This window comes from Callithrix jacchus, chromosome 1 (assembly GCF_049354715.1).
Source record: "Callithrix jacchus isolate 240 chromosome 1, calJac240_pri, whole genome shotgun sequence".
NCBI classification, from domain to species: domain Eukaryota; kingdom Metazoa; phylum Chordata; class Mammalia; order Primates; family Cebidae; genus Callithrix; species Callithrix jacchus.
The window spans coordinates 210744446-210756196 of NC_133502.1; the positions used below are offsets into that span (position 1 = coordinate 210744446).

The following is an 11751-nucleotide window of genomic DNA, read 5'->3' on the forward strand; positions in this document are numbered from 1 at the left end:
CTTCCTCAAACCCAAGTATGCTTTTAAGGCTGGGACTCCCACAGAAAGAAGGCAGACTAAGACAAGAGTAGCCCCAGCCTCTCACAATCACCAGCCAGGCAGATTCCTGAGGCACTCTCAGGAAGGACACAGGGTGAATGTGAGAGGCATACGTGGGTACAGAAGGAACACGTCCGGCCCAGAGACCTGCCCTCACTCCCCAGCCAAAGCTAGGGAGCCAGTTGCAGTTCCCCAGGTTCTGCAGGGCAACTCAAGGTGCCTCCAGGGGTATCTGCAATGTTCTCATCTGGAGAGTCATGGAATGAAAAGAATAATTTTGCTCCCTCTACCCTCTACCACCCACCCATGCCCTACTCAAAGCTCAGTGTGTGGTCTCCTGGGATGCCCTCCCTGCTTCACGGGTACAAACAGATGACCACCTCCACCCACCTCTGGGACCCCACACTCAGGGGTATTCAACACACAGGAGCTTGACAAGTGACTTACACCTGGCCTCTGTTTCCACATCAGGCACTCCTAAAGAGAGGTGCTTGTTCTCTTCACTTGGATTCCCTAGTGACGGGCAGGTAGCAAGCACTCACGGACACTTTCTCAGTTGCTGCTGGCCAACTGGCAGAATATGTGAACAGATAGGCAAGGAAAAAGGAGTTGGGGACATCAGTCACCTCCATCACCCAGGTAGGAGATGCTGGGTCTGGAACCAGAGTCACCTCAAAGAAGCCAGGCATAATAGGGTCTCACCTCTGAGCCCTGTGACCTCATCTGCACAACTGGGATCCAGGAATCAGAAAACAATGACCTTCTACCTCTCTACAGGTACATACAAGTTTTCTAAAGAAGTTAATCACAAGAACCCACAAACCCATTGGCTCTGACCTCCAAGAGCCTATATGATACCCTCCTCCAGAGGTACCCCTTTTCCTGGCTTCTGTTCTTACCAAGCCCACCCCACAACCAGTCATCCCGCTGTCAAGAGAGCAGCCAAAAGCAGTGAGCAACCAGGTCTACTTAGGAAGCCCAGAGAAGCATCACTGAATCTGTCCAGGTTGAGAGTGGATCAGGGCCTTGGCCACCAGGTAGACACTAGGGAGGAGGCAGACATTCCATACAGATGACACAAGTGCAGAGCCAAGAGGTACGGTGTATCTGGGCTGGGAGCCTGGCTAGGGCACAGAACAGGGCCACACACCCCGGGCTCCCACACCTAGGCTTGATAATGCTCACAGAAGATGGCCCCGGCAGTTCTGCCCTCACGGGACCTTTCCTCCATTAAGAAATACTGAAGATCATGCTTTTTCACTGCATTAGTATAAAGATGACTGTATTAATATAAATATACATATGAATACATTTTCTTTGGCCTAAAAGTTCATTTTTTTCTGCTGACTTAAAAAACAAATAAAGTAATATTTGCAGGCCACTAAAAGTACCCTGGGCCAGTGATATCAGGATTCCTCTGCCTGATGGATACATTGGCCCTGCATTAAAAAGTTTGATTTTTTGGTGCAGTTCAAGGGAAGGAGAGGTACACTGAAATAGGTAGAAAACGGTCTCCTGGTTGCCACGGTTCTGAGTCCCCACCACAGACTTAAGAACACACTAGCTCCGAGGGGAGTTCCAAAGCATGGACTTTTTCATCACATACACTCAGCACCCTAAGGGCCGGGCACAGTGACGGGGTCTCTGCTCCTAGGACGCTCGCGCAGGCCACACGACGCTAGGCGGACTCCTGGTGCCTCCTCTGGACCGGGTGTGAGCTGAGGACTTCCGTGCAACGCCTCACTGAATGACAGTCAGCCACAGCCACCGCTGTCCAGCCAAGGAGTTTCCAGGACTGAGAGGCTGGCACTAGGCCACTGCTGGGAGGACGTCTGTGAAACCAGGTGCCCCCGAGAGCCGCTGTCCCCGGCCCGACTCAGACGCTGGGCTGGCGGGAGAGCGCGCCCGAGACGCAGCTCCTGGCTGCCGCAGCTTCTGGGAAGGGCCCAGAGGCAACATCCTGGACAGCAGCGCTGCACAAAGTCCGAGGCGCCGCGAGCCCAGGTAAGCTCCAGTAGACGCCCGAAACGGGTGCCAGGCGGCCCGTGAGCCAGGCCCCGCCCGCCCCTGCCCCAGGCACGGCCCCTATAGGAGAGCGCCGCGGGTAAAAGGAGGTCCCGGAGCGCCCCCGGACCCGTTCGCCGCCCCGCCCCCACACCGCCCCCATCGCGCGGCGCACCTGGCCGCAGCGGCTCGGTGACAGTGAGCACGAGCAGGAAGAGCAGGAGGAAGGCGCCGCTGTCTGCCTTGGGCACCATTTATCCTCCGTTCATCGTCCCCGGGGCGGCTGCTTGACCCCGCTGGGAGGCCGGACCCGGCCGGACTGAGGGTCAGGGGACCGTGCTAGGCGGAGGGTCAGGCGGGGCTGAACCGGGGGGAGGCGCAGAAAGGCGGCGGGAAAGAGCTTCGGCTGGGCCGCGGGCCAGCGGGCACTCTCGTCCGCAGCCTCAGGTTCCGACACCTTCTCCGCGCAAGATGGCGGCCGTCCTGCTCGGCTCCGCGCCGCGCCGCTCCGCCTCCCGCCCCGACGCCGGCGAGGACCAATGAGCGTCAAGACGGGGGGCGGATCCGGAGCCACAGGGCCCAAAGGGGGCGAGGCCTACGGTCACGACGGCGGAGGGCGGGGACCGAGGGACGGGCGCGGAGGGGAGGGCGGGGCTACACGGAGTGAGGCGCGCCATTGGCTAAGCGGAGAGGCAGGGCCGGGGCAGGGGCCGGAGCGGCTGGGCCTTCGAAGGGAGTCGGGTCCCGCCCTGGACGCAGGGCGGGGACGGCGGGCTCAGGACCACAAGGACCGACAGTGAAAAGTGCAGGGCATGGGGTGTGGGGCCCCCTGGGTCGGGAGCCGGGAGGACGCAGCGGGAACCTGTCTAGGACTCCCAAGGGTCTTCACACCTGCAAGCCCAGGTGTGAGCAGCCCAAAGGTGCGCCCTAAAGGGTCTTTGAAAGGACGAACCGCTGTGGAGGAGGGAGGACCTGCCGGTTCTGAGGGTGGGAAAGAGGGTCACCCTGTAAGGAACAGGAGTGGCCTAAAGGGGTGTCAGGCAAAGAGAGCTAACCTCGAAGGCCAGGTCCTGGAGACCGCAGGGAAGCCTCCTCCCTGGAGGACCTGCCTACACAATGGCGAGGGGAAGGCCGCATATGCAGAAAGGAAAGTTGGGCAGAGAGGAGGCTCAGCCCCCCCAGTGAAAAGTGCTCCAAGTGCCGCCTCTCACCTGTCATCACCAACAGGGTGAACCTTGGAGCACAGTGTCAGCGAAAAGAGTCCTACTCTGTAAAATAGTTGAAGACATTTCTTCTGAGCCAATATGTAGCCAATAGCCTGGGCCACAGCCCAGTAGACAAGTGCCCAAGGGGGTAGGGCTACAGCTTGGTTTTATACATTTCAGGGAGGCACAAGACATCAGTCAGCACATGTAAGGTATACATTGATTCAGTCGGAAAAGGCAGGACAACTTAAAAGTGGGGGCTGGAGGGGGCTTCCAGGTCATGTGGATTCAAAGATTTTCTGATTGGCAGTTGGTTCAAATAATTTATCTAAAGACCTGGAATGTGCAGGTTCTGGATTAAGGTGGTTATGGAGACCAAGCTTGTTAGGCAGATGAAGCTTCTAGGTATCAGGCTTCAGAGAGAACAGGCTATTAAAGAACACATGAACACAAGGAGGGGAACATCACACACTGGGGCCAGTCCAGGGGGTGGGGAGTTAGGGGAGGGACAGCATTAGGAGAAATACCTAATGTAGATGATGGGGGGATAGATGCAGCAGACCACCACGGCATGTATATGTCTATGTAACAAACCTGCACGTTCTGCACATGTACCCCAGAACTTAAAAAGAGAAGTTCCAGACTCCTGGGCGCAGTGACTTACACCTGTAATCCCAGCACTTTGGGAGGTCAGGAGTTCAAGATCAGCCTGGCCAACATGGTGAAACCAGGTCTCTACTAAAAATTCTAAGCCACCCAGCCATCTGAATGGACCCCTCCTCTCTGCCAAGGGCATTCCAAAATTAACCCGAAAAACTAGCTCAGGCCATGATAGGAAGTGGGAGTCAGACAGGCCTCATTATCCTTCCTCCCTTAGGGTTTCAGGCATAGCTAAGCAGTGGTAACATCGACACAGAGACCTGAAGACTGACAACAGACTATGGTGGTAAGATACCAGCATGACAGCAGACCTGGAAAGAAACAAATATTTTACAGTATAACAGATTTAAATTAAAAAATTAGCCGGGAATGGTGGTGCATGCCTGTAATCCCAGCTACTCAGGAGGCTGAGGCAGGAGAATCACCTAAACCCGGGAGTTGGAAGTTGCAGTGAGCCAAGATCACGCCACTGCACTCCAGCATGGGCAACAGAGCAAGGCTCTGTCTCAAATTTAAAAAAAAAGAAAGAAAAATAAATAAAAAGTCATACTTTAGTTCATTCTCTCAGGAGCCTTGAAAGGGAAGGGGATTCTCTACAGAACGTAGATTTTCTCCAAAAGAAACAGCTTTGCAGAGCCACTTCAAAATATGTGAAAGAAATCTGTTTTACAGTAAAATATTTGTTTCTTTCCAGGCCTGCTGTTATGCTGGTATCTTACTACCATAGTCTGTTGTCAGTCTTCAGGTCTCTGTGTCGATGTTACCACTGCTTAGCTATGCCTGAACCCCTAGGGAGGAGGGATAATGAGGCCTGTCTGACTCCCACTTCCTATCACGGCCTGAACTAGTTCTTCAGGTTAATTTTGGAATGCCCTTGGCAGAGAGGAGGGGGGCATTCAGATGGCTGGGGGCTTACAATTTTATTTTTGGTTTCAAGGAGACAGCAGTTGGGGTGTCCCCAGCAGGAAGGAGGAGGAGGCTGTCCGGAAGAAGGAGCACCAAGAACACAAAAAAGCCTAGCAGGGGGTGGTCAGGATTGGGGAAGAAAGGGAAGGAGCAGAGAAAAGGGCGAAAGGCCATGGCAGGTGGGGAACCCAACCCAGCCTGAGCAACATCCACCCCACCCTACCAACTCACTCCTGAGGGGCCCAGGGTTCCACTTGGCTCCTGTGAGGAAGGGGTGCTCACTCTAAGTGAATGAGGCCAAAGTCAAATCCAAGGCTAGGATAGTCGTGTGACTCCTACTTCCCCAGAGCATGGCCCGGAAGAGGTACTAGACACAGAGCCTCTCACAGCAGAGGGGCTCCACTGCAAGCAGAAACAATGAGCACTGACCAGTGCTGCCCCTGCTGCTTGTCCTGTCCTCAGAACAGCCACTGGCACTCAGGGTGGCATCTAAGTGCCACCTTCGGTGCCCAACCACAGATCTGCCCTGGAGCCCAGCCAGGGCCATGGGCTAGGCAGGTCCCCAGGAGGGAACTCATAGCCAAGAGCAGAACTCCTGCTGCTGTCCTCCCACAGAGCTGCTGTAAGAAGCCACCAAAGGTTCAGGTGAGGCAAGAGAAGTACAAGGAGAGGGCAGGATCCAGGCTTCTCAAACTCTGGTGCCAGGAGGCTCTCTACCCTCTTGACATACCACCCTTCTTGGGCCTGCTCTGCAACCCTGAGGGCTGCCTGTGGGGGCAGTGTCAAAGACTGAAGGGAAGAAAAACAGGTTAGGGATGGGACGTCCTCCCACCCCTGTGTGGTCAGTAAAGTTGGCTCTCTCCACCAAAGGGCGCTACCTCTCTCAAGATGGTCCTGTCTATATGACTCTTTCTGGGTTCCAGGGACCATTCCCACCCTTTTCCATGCAGGCCAGGGGTTTGCTAATAACTTGGGGTGCCTGTGCTACCTTCAGGGTTCCCTGCACTCTGCTCCCACCTTTGTTAATTGCCCCCCCTCTTTTTTTCTGAGACGGTGTCTCACTCTGTCACCCAGGCTAGAATGCAGGGGTGCGATCTCGGCTTACTTCTCTGCCTCCTGGGTTCAAGGAGTTCTCCTACCTCAGCCTCCTAAGTAGCCGGAAGTACAGGTGCACGTCACCATGCCTAGCTAATTTTCGTATTTTTAGTAGAGAGTGGGTATCACCATGTTGGACAGGTTGGTCTTGAACTTCTGACCTTGTGATCTGCTCACCTCAGCCTCCCAAAGTGCTGGGATTACAGGCGTGAGCTATAGCACCAGGCTGCTTTTTCTTTTCTTTTCTTTTTTGAGATGGAGTCTCGTTGTTGTTGCTCAGGGTCGAGTACAATGGCACAATCTTGACTCATTGCAACCTCCCCCTCCTGGGTGGGGTTCAAGCAATTCTCCTGCCTCAGCCTCCTGAGTAGCTGGGATTACAGGTGCCCATCACCACGCCTGGCTAATTTCTGTACTTTTAGTGGAGATGGGGTTTTACCATTTTGGCCAGGCTTGTTTCAAACTCCTGACCTCAGGTGATCTGCCCACCTCAACCTCCCAAATTATCCCCTAATTAAACCCTTCCTCAGATGCCCTGGTTTGCAAGAATTGGCCTCAACTCTACACAAGCAGTCCTGGCTCTGGGGTTGGAAGCATTGGCAGACCCATGTGTCCCCCACAGCCCCCTCCTACCTCAGGTCCCAGCCAGGTGCAAGGCCACTCTCTGCTTCTCCTGTCTCCTCCAGCTCACTGGCTGGCCTTCCAGAGTTCCAAGTCCAAGTGCCTCAGGCCAGAGCCTCATTTTCCCAGGGCACTCTACCTTTGTGACTTCACCCACTGAAGTCACCTGGGAGAAAGTGCTGAATGTCCCAACCCAGAGTCTTGGCCACAAGGAGGCAGAGACAGCAGGCCTGGCCAGCCCAAAGGACTCTCTATCCAGGGTGTAAGTGAATACACCACTGGCCCAGGTCCCACAGGGATGTAGAGCGCAGCCTTGGAGACACTAGGTACTCCCGACACCATGTATGACGCTGCTGTCCTCAAGCAATGAGGCTGTACCATGGGGATGCTTGTGGGAGAGGGCTTGTACACAAAAGTTAAATTCGTTTACTCTGAGCGCCTGAACTTCTATGTGGTGGTCAAGGTCATCAATTGCAAGAAAGCCCCCAAAAGACATCTTGGAGAAATTCCTTCCCCGGGAATTGGAGATTCTGGCCATGCTAAACCACGGCTCCATACTCAAGACCTACAAGGTATTTGAGACATCATATGGCAAGGTCTACATCGTCATGGAGCTCGCAGTCCAGGGCAACCTCCTAGAGTTCATTGAGTGCCAGGGAGCCCTGCCCAAGGACATGGCATGCAAGATGCTCCAGCAGCTCTCCTCAGCCATCAAGTACTGCCATGAGCTGGACATCATGCACCAGAACCTCAAGTGTGAGAACCTTTTCCTCGACAAGGACTTGAACATCAAGCTGTCCAACTTCAGGTTCTCCATGTGGGACGAGAGTGGCCAACAGACATGAAGCAAGACCTTCTGCGTGTCGGCGGGGTGTGTGACCCCCGAGGTGCTGCAGGGCATCCCCTACCAGCCCAAGGTGTGCAACATCTGGATCCTGGGCGTGATCCTGTACATCATGGTCTGTGGCACCATGCCTTATGACAACTTTGACATCAGGTACATGCTGCGTATCCAGAAGGAGCACTGTGTGGACTTCCTGCTCTCCAAAAACCTGACCTGTGAGTGCAAGGACCTCATCTATTGCATGCTGCAGCCCGACGTCAGCCAGCGGCTCCACATCTATGACATCCTCAGCCAATGCTGGGCGCAGCCCAAGGCACAAGGACTGGCCTCTGTGGCCATCAACAAGGAGGGGGAAGAGTTCCCGGGGAACCAAGCCTTGTGGGTGCCTGAACCTGGCACTGTCAAGAGTTCTGCGACCAAGCTGGAGCCTGGGGAAGAGGCACAGCTGAGGGACAGGCTGAGACAAAACCAGAGGGGTTAGCAATGCTGGGCTTCCCCAGCAAGCCATCAAATGGAGAAAGAAGAAGGGCACCCCCCACCAGCAGCCTCCAGAGATGTGTACCTGGTGAGCCTTTTGCAGCCTAGTGTGCCTGTGGCACGTGAGATGGAACACAGGGCTTAGGCTCAAGCTCTGAAGAAGTCAAGGCCTGAGCCAGAGAAGGAAGACAGTCCCAGCTGAGCCACTGTTTTCACCATCTTCTCTTTCCCCTTGAACTTTGTAACCAAAATGGCTAAAGAAGCAGTAAATCCCTATATTAATACAGATGCTAAAGTGAATGTCTTTGTCTCAACTGATTAGTCCTGGGCTCCCCTCCGCTGGTTTCCCACTCAGATTATGCTATGATTCCTCATTCACTTGGGAAAACACATCCCAGCATGCCCAGTCTAGACCATGACCTCAGGCCCGAGCTGAGGCTGGGGCTGGGACTGGCGCTGGGGCTGGGAGAGACCTGGAAGGGCAGGTGCCAGAGCTGAGAGGCGAGTGAGGAAGCTGCTGCTTCAGGAGGGATGCCCCTGAGTGCGGTGCAGAGGTGGGGAGAGGGCAGGGAGGGGACAGAACTAAGAAGCATGCCAAGACATCCCTGCAGAAGAGCGCAGGCTCTGCCTACAGTTGGGACTGAGGGGGAGACTTGCCCTCTCCAGCCCCACAAGACTGCCAGTGGGGGGTTGAAGGAGACTGCAGAGGGCAAGTGGCCAGCCTCTCAGCCACTCCTGAGCTCCCTACCCTGCTGGCAACTCGTTCATTGTGCCCTGTCCACCAAAGAACCCCCGTGCCTGGCCGGCACCCAGCTTTCAGCAGTGCCAGAGTCACCCCACTCTATTGTCATTCCCCAACCCAGAAGTTGGGGGCTCTGCTGGATGGCCCAGCCATACTCCAGCCTGGGCATGTCCCACCATCTGGTGTGGTCTTGATCATATTCTGTTGTCCTCGTCCCAGCCTGTCCCCAGGGATGATACCCCTGCCAGTGTTAGAAGGTGACACTGGCAAGTAGGATAGGACAGGCAACCACAATGCATGCCTGGCCTGAGGACAGGGAATGCTGGCTGTCAGAGCCCCACAGGGGGCATGAGCCTAGAGTTGGCACCAATGGCTACAGCATGCTACATGGCCTGTGCATGTTTCGGGCAGGGCTCACCTCCTCATGGCCCCTTTCTCTTTGCCCTACTCTGGACAACCTTATGTGGGCCTAAGGCTTGACATACGCACAAAGGACAAGCGCTTTCAAAATCACCTCTCCCATGGCTTGTTGGTGGATGAGGCTAAAGTCAAATCCAAGGCTAGGACAGTCAAGTGACTCCCACTCCCCCAGGGCGGGTCCTGAGGTAGGTGCTGGCCACAAAGCCTGTCAGAGCAGAGGAGCTCCACTGCCAGCAGAAACTATGATCACTGTCCATAGTCTACCTATGGTCACTTCTCTACCTTGGGAAGACCCCAACCTCAGTCCCCTGAGATAAGTGGCATCCAGTGAGAGCCTGGGCCAGCCCTCCTCTTGCACTCCTCCCTAAGTCCACCTGCCTCCTCATGCTCCCACAGCGTCCTTCCATGTGGTTTTTTGTTTGTTTTGAGATGGAGTTTCGCTCTTGTTACCCAGGCTGGAGTGCAATGGTGCGATCTTGGCTCTCCGCAACCTCCGCCTCTGGGGTTCAGGCAATTCTCCTGCCTCAGCCTCCTGAGTAGCTGGGATTACAGGCATGTGCCACCACACCCAGCTAATTTTTTGTATTTTTAGTAGAGACGGGTTTCACCATGTTGACCAGGATGGTCTCTATCTCTTGGCCTCGTGATCCACCTGCCTCGGCCTCCCAAAGTGCTGGGATTACAGGCTTGAGCCACCACGCCCAGCCCTCCATGTGGTTTAATTTCAGGCCCCCACCCCAGTCCTCCCACCCACTCTGACAGTGTCCAGAGCCATCCTCCACCCAGCCTGGCTCCCACTGCCCAGCAGGGAAAACCTACCCTGGCCTCTGGGGTCCTCCTGTGGCCCAATGCATCCTCCCCTGGCCTCTGGGGTCCTCCTGTGGCCCGATGCATCCTCCCCTGGCCTCTGGGGTCCTCCTGTGGCCCGATGCATCCTCCCCTGGCCTCTGGGGTCCTCCTGTGGCCCGATGCATCCTCCCCTGGACTCTGGGGTCCTCCTGTGGCCCGATGCATCCTCCCCTGGACTCTGGGCACCGGGCCTCACCACTGCACCTCCATCACACACATGGGGAAATCATCATACGGGGAACTCACACCTGCAGACTGTTAGCTCTCCAGGCTTGGCTGAGGGGCTGAGGCCTCCATAAACCCTTCTGGGAGTTTCAGCAGCCTGCCACTGTGTACTCTACTAGCAGGCCTAGAGGGGCCATCCTGTTTTTCCCATGAAGAAACTCATGGTGGAGAGGGAGTCGAGAGTGTTGGGGATGGGGGCCCAGTGGGATATCCTGAGGAATGGCTCATGGGACCTCCTCCCCAATTATCCCCACAGACCTGTGCTTGTCCTCAGGGCAGTGGCCAGCGAGAGAGTCTGGGAACCCCACTATAGGTCAGCCTGGGTGAGCCTGGGTGGGAGCGGTGCAGGAGCACCTACTCTGCACTCTACAGTTGGAAACAGCTCAGAGAGGGTGGGCCACCTGTCTGAGATCACACTGCCCAGGGCAGTGGGCCCAGGTGACCCTTCCATAGGTGGTCTTGCCATGCCAGGTGACTCCTGTGAATTTCTCAGTCAACTGGGCTCAGCCCTGGCTCAGACCCCTTCAAGGACTCTCAGAGGTCCTAGGACCAGGACCTCAATGGGCCTCCATGGCCTGTCCAGGCTCCTGCCAAGCCACGTCCCTTCAAACAATCACATGTAATAGCCATCCTCATCCCCCTCCACCTGGCTAGTTCCTTAGACCTCGGCCTTCCCCAGTTTCCCAAAGTCCAATCCCCAGTTCCCAGTCCTTACAGCACCATGATCCGGAGGCATGACACAGCCACCATCGAACACATACACTTGGTGTGATTGAGCCTCCCTGGCCTCTGGGCTCCAGGAAGGCATGAGTGGTCTAGCTCATCAGTGTACCTCAGCACCCAGGGCAGCCCCTCAGTGCTTGGGGGGACGGATGGGTAAACAGGTATCTACTATTATAAAGGAAAGCCAGGTTCAGAGGGAAGCGGATTTCTCAGTGTGCAGGTACCTGGTTCACAGGACTGCAACCCTGGGAGCAATGCTGGAGGTCCCCACACCCAATCCAACCCCCTCCCTCAAACACACCAGGAGTCTCCACCCTGCATGTGCTTCCTGGATGAAGTGGCCCCTCCATGCCCTGGCAGCTCTGCCTCTGCAATGTTGACACCTGCCTCTTCTGGCATGTCCCCCAAGCACCAGAGAGGCCCTCAGGGAGTAAAGTAGAAGGCACACACACAAAAAAAATAATAAAAATAAATAAAAAGGGAGAAGGCATTGGTAGCCTCTGGCAAGAAAGCAGATATGCAGAGAGAAGCCCCAGATAGAGCATTTTGGAGAGCAAGGGAAGGGGTCGGGGTCAGGAGGGGTAAGCGGGAGTTCTCATGTTCCTGGGTCCTGGTCTGCAAATTTTCACAGCCAGCCAGACAAAAAGGAGTGAAATGCTGGTCATTGCAGCCATAGAGACCCCCAGAAGAAAGGAAAACATCCAACTAAAGCTATTCACCCCCGATGCTATAAAGAGCTTCAGGTGGGACTCTGGGAGGCCGTCCTGCTCATCTGAGCCTCTCAGCTTGGCATCCTGGCTTTGGCTGCCCTGCCTCTGCAATCCTCCCCAGTGGCCTCCAAACACAGGGCGCTCCCTGTGTACTCCAGATGGAGTAGGTCCACCCAACCATACCAGGGCCAAGATGTCACATCTGCCTGGCATGTCCTGCCCCTCTTGTCA

The 11751-nt window shown here is 55.5% G+C and overlaps 1 protein-coding gene and 1 pseudogene across 7 annotated transcripts in view; one reads left to right on the top strand and one right to left on the bottom strand.

The window, feature by feature from the left end:
- DGCR2 (DiGeorge syndrome critical region gene 2) overlaps positions 1–2528 on the bottom strand; it is a 72780-nt gene extending 70252 nt beyond the window's left edge. For all 6 annotated transcript variants that reach the window (XR_013523482.1, XR_008476842.2, XM_035269562.3 and 3 more), the window contains exon 1: positions 2219–2528. Coding sequence is in view for 4 of the 6 variants with exons in the window: in XM_035269562.3 (XP_035125453.1) it covers positions 2219–2297 (79 nt within the window). In the remaining 2 variants the exon portion in view is untranslated. The remainder of the gene's footprint in view (positions 1–2218) is intronic.
- A 4197-nt stretch (positions 2529–6725) lies between these two features.
- LOC144578180 (testis-specific serine/threonine-protein kinase 1-like) lies at positions 6726–8146 on the top strand (annotated as a pseudogene). Its single transcript, XR_013523484.1, has one exon. The product of XR_013523484.1 is annotated as a testis-specific serine/threonine-protein kinase 1-like (transcript).
- The last annotated feature ends 3605 nt before the right edge of the window (positions 8147–11751 follow it).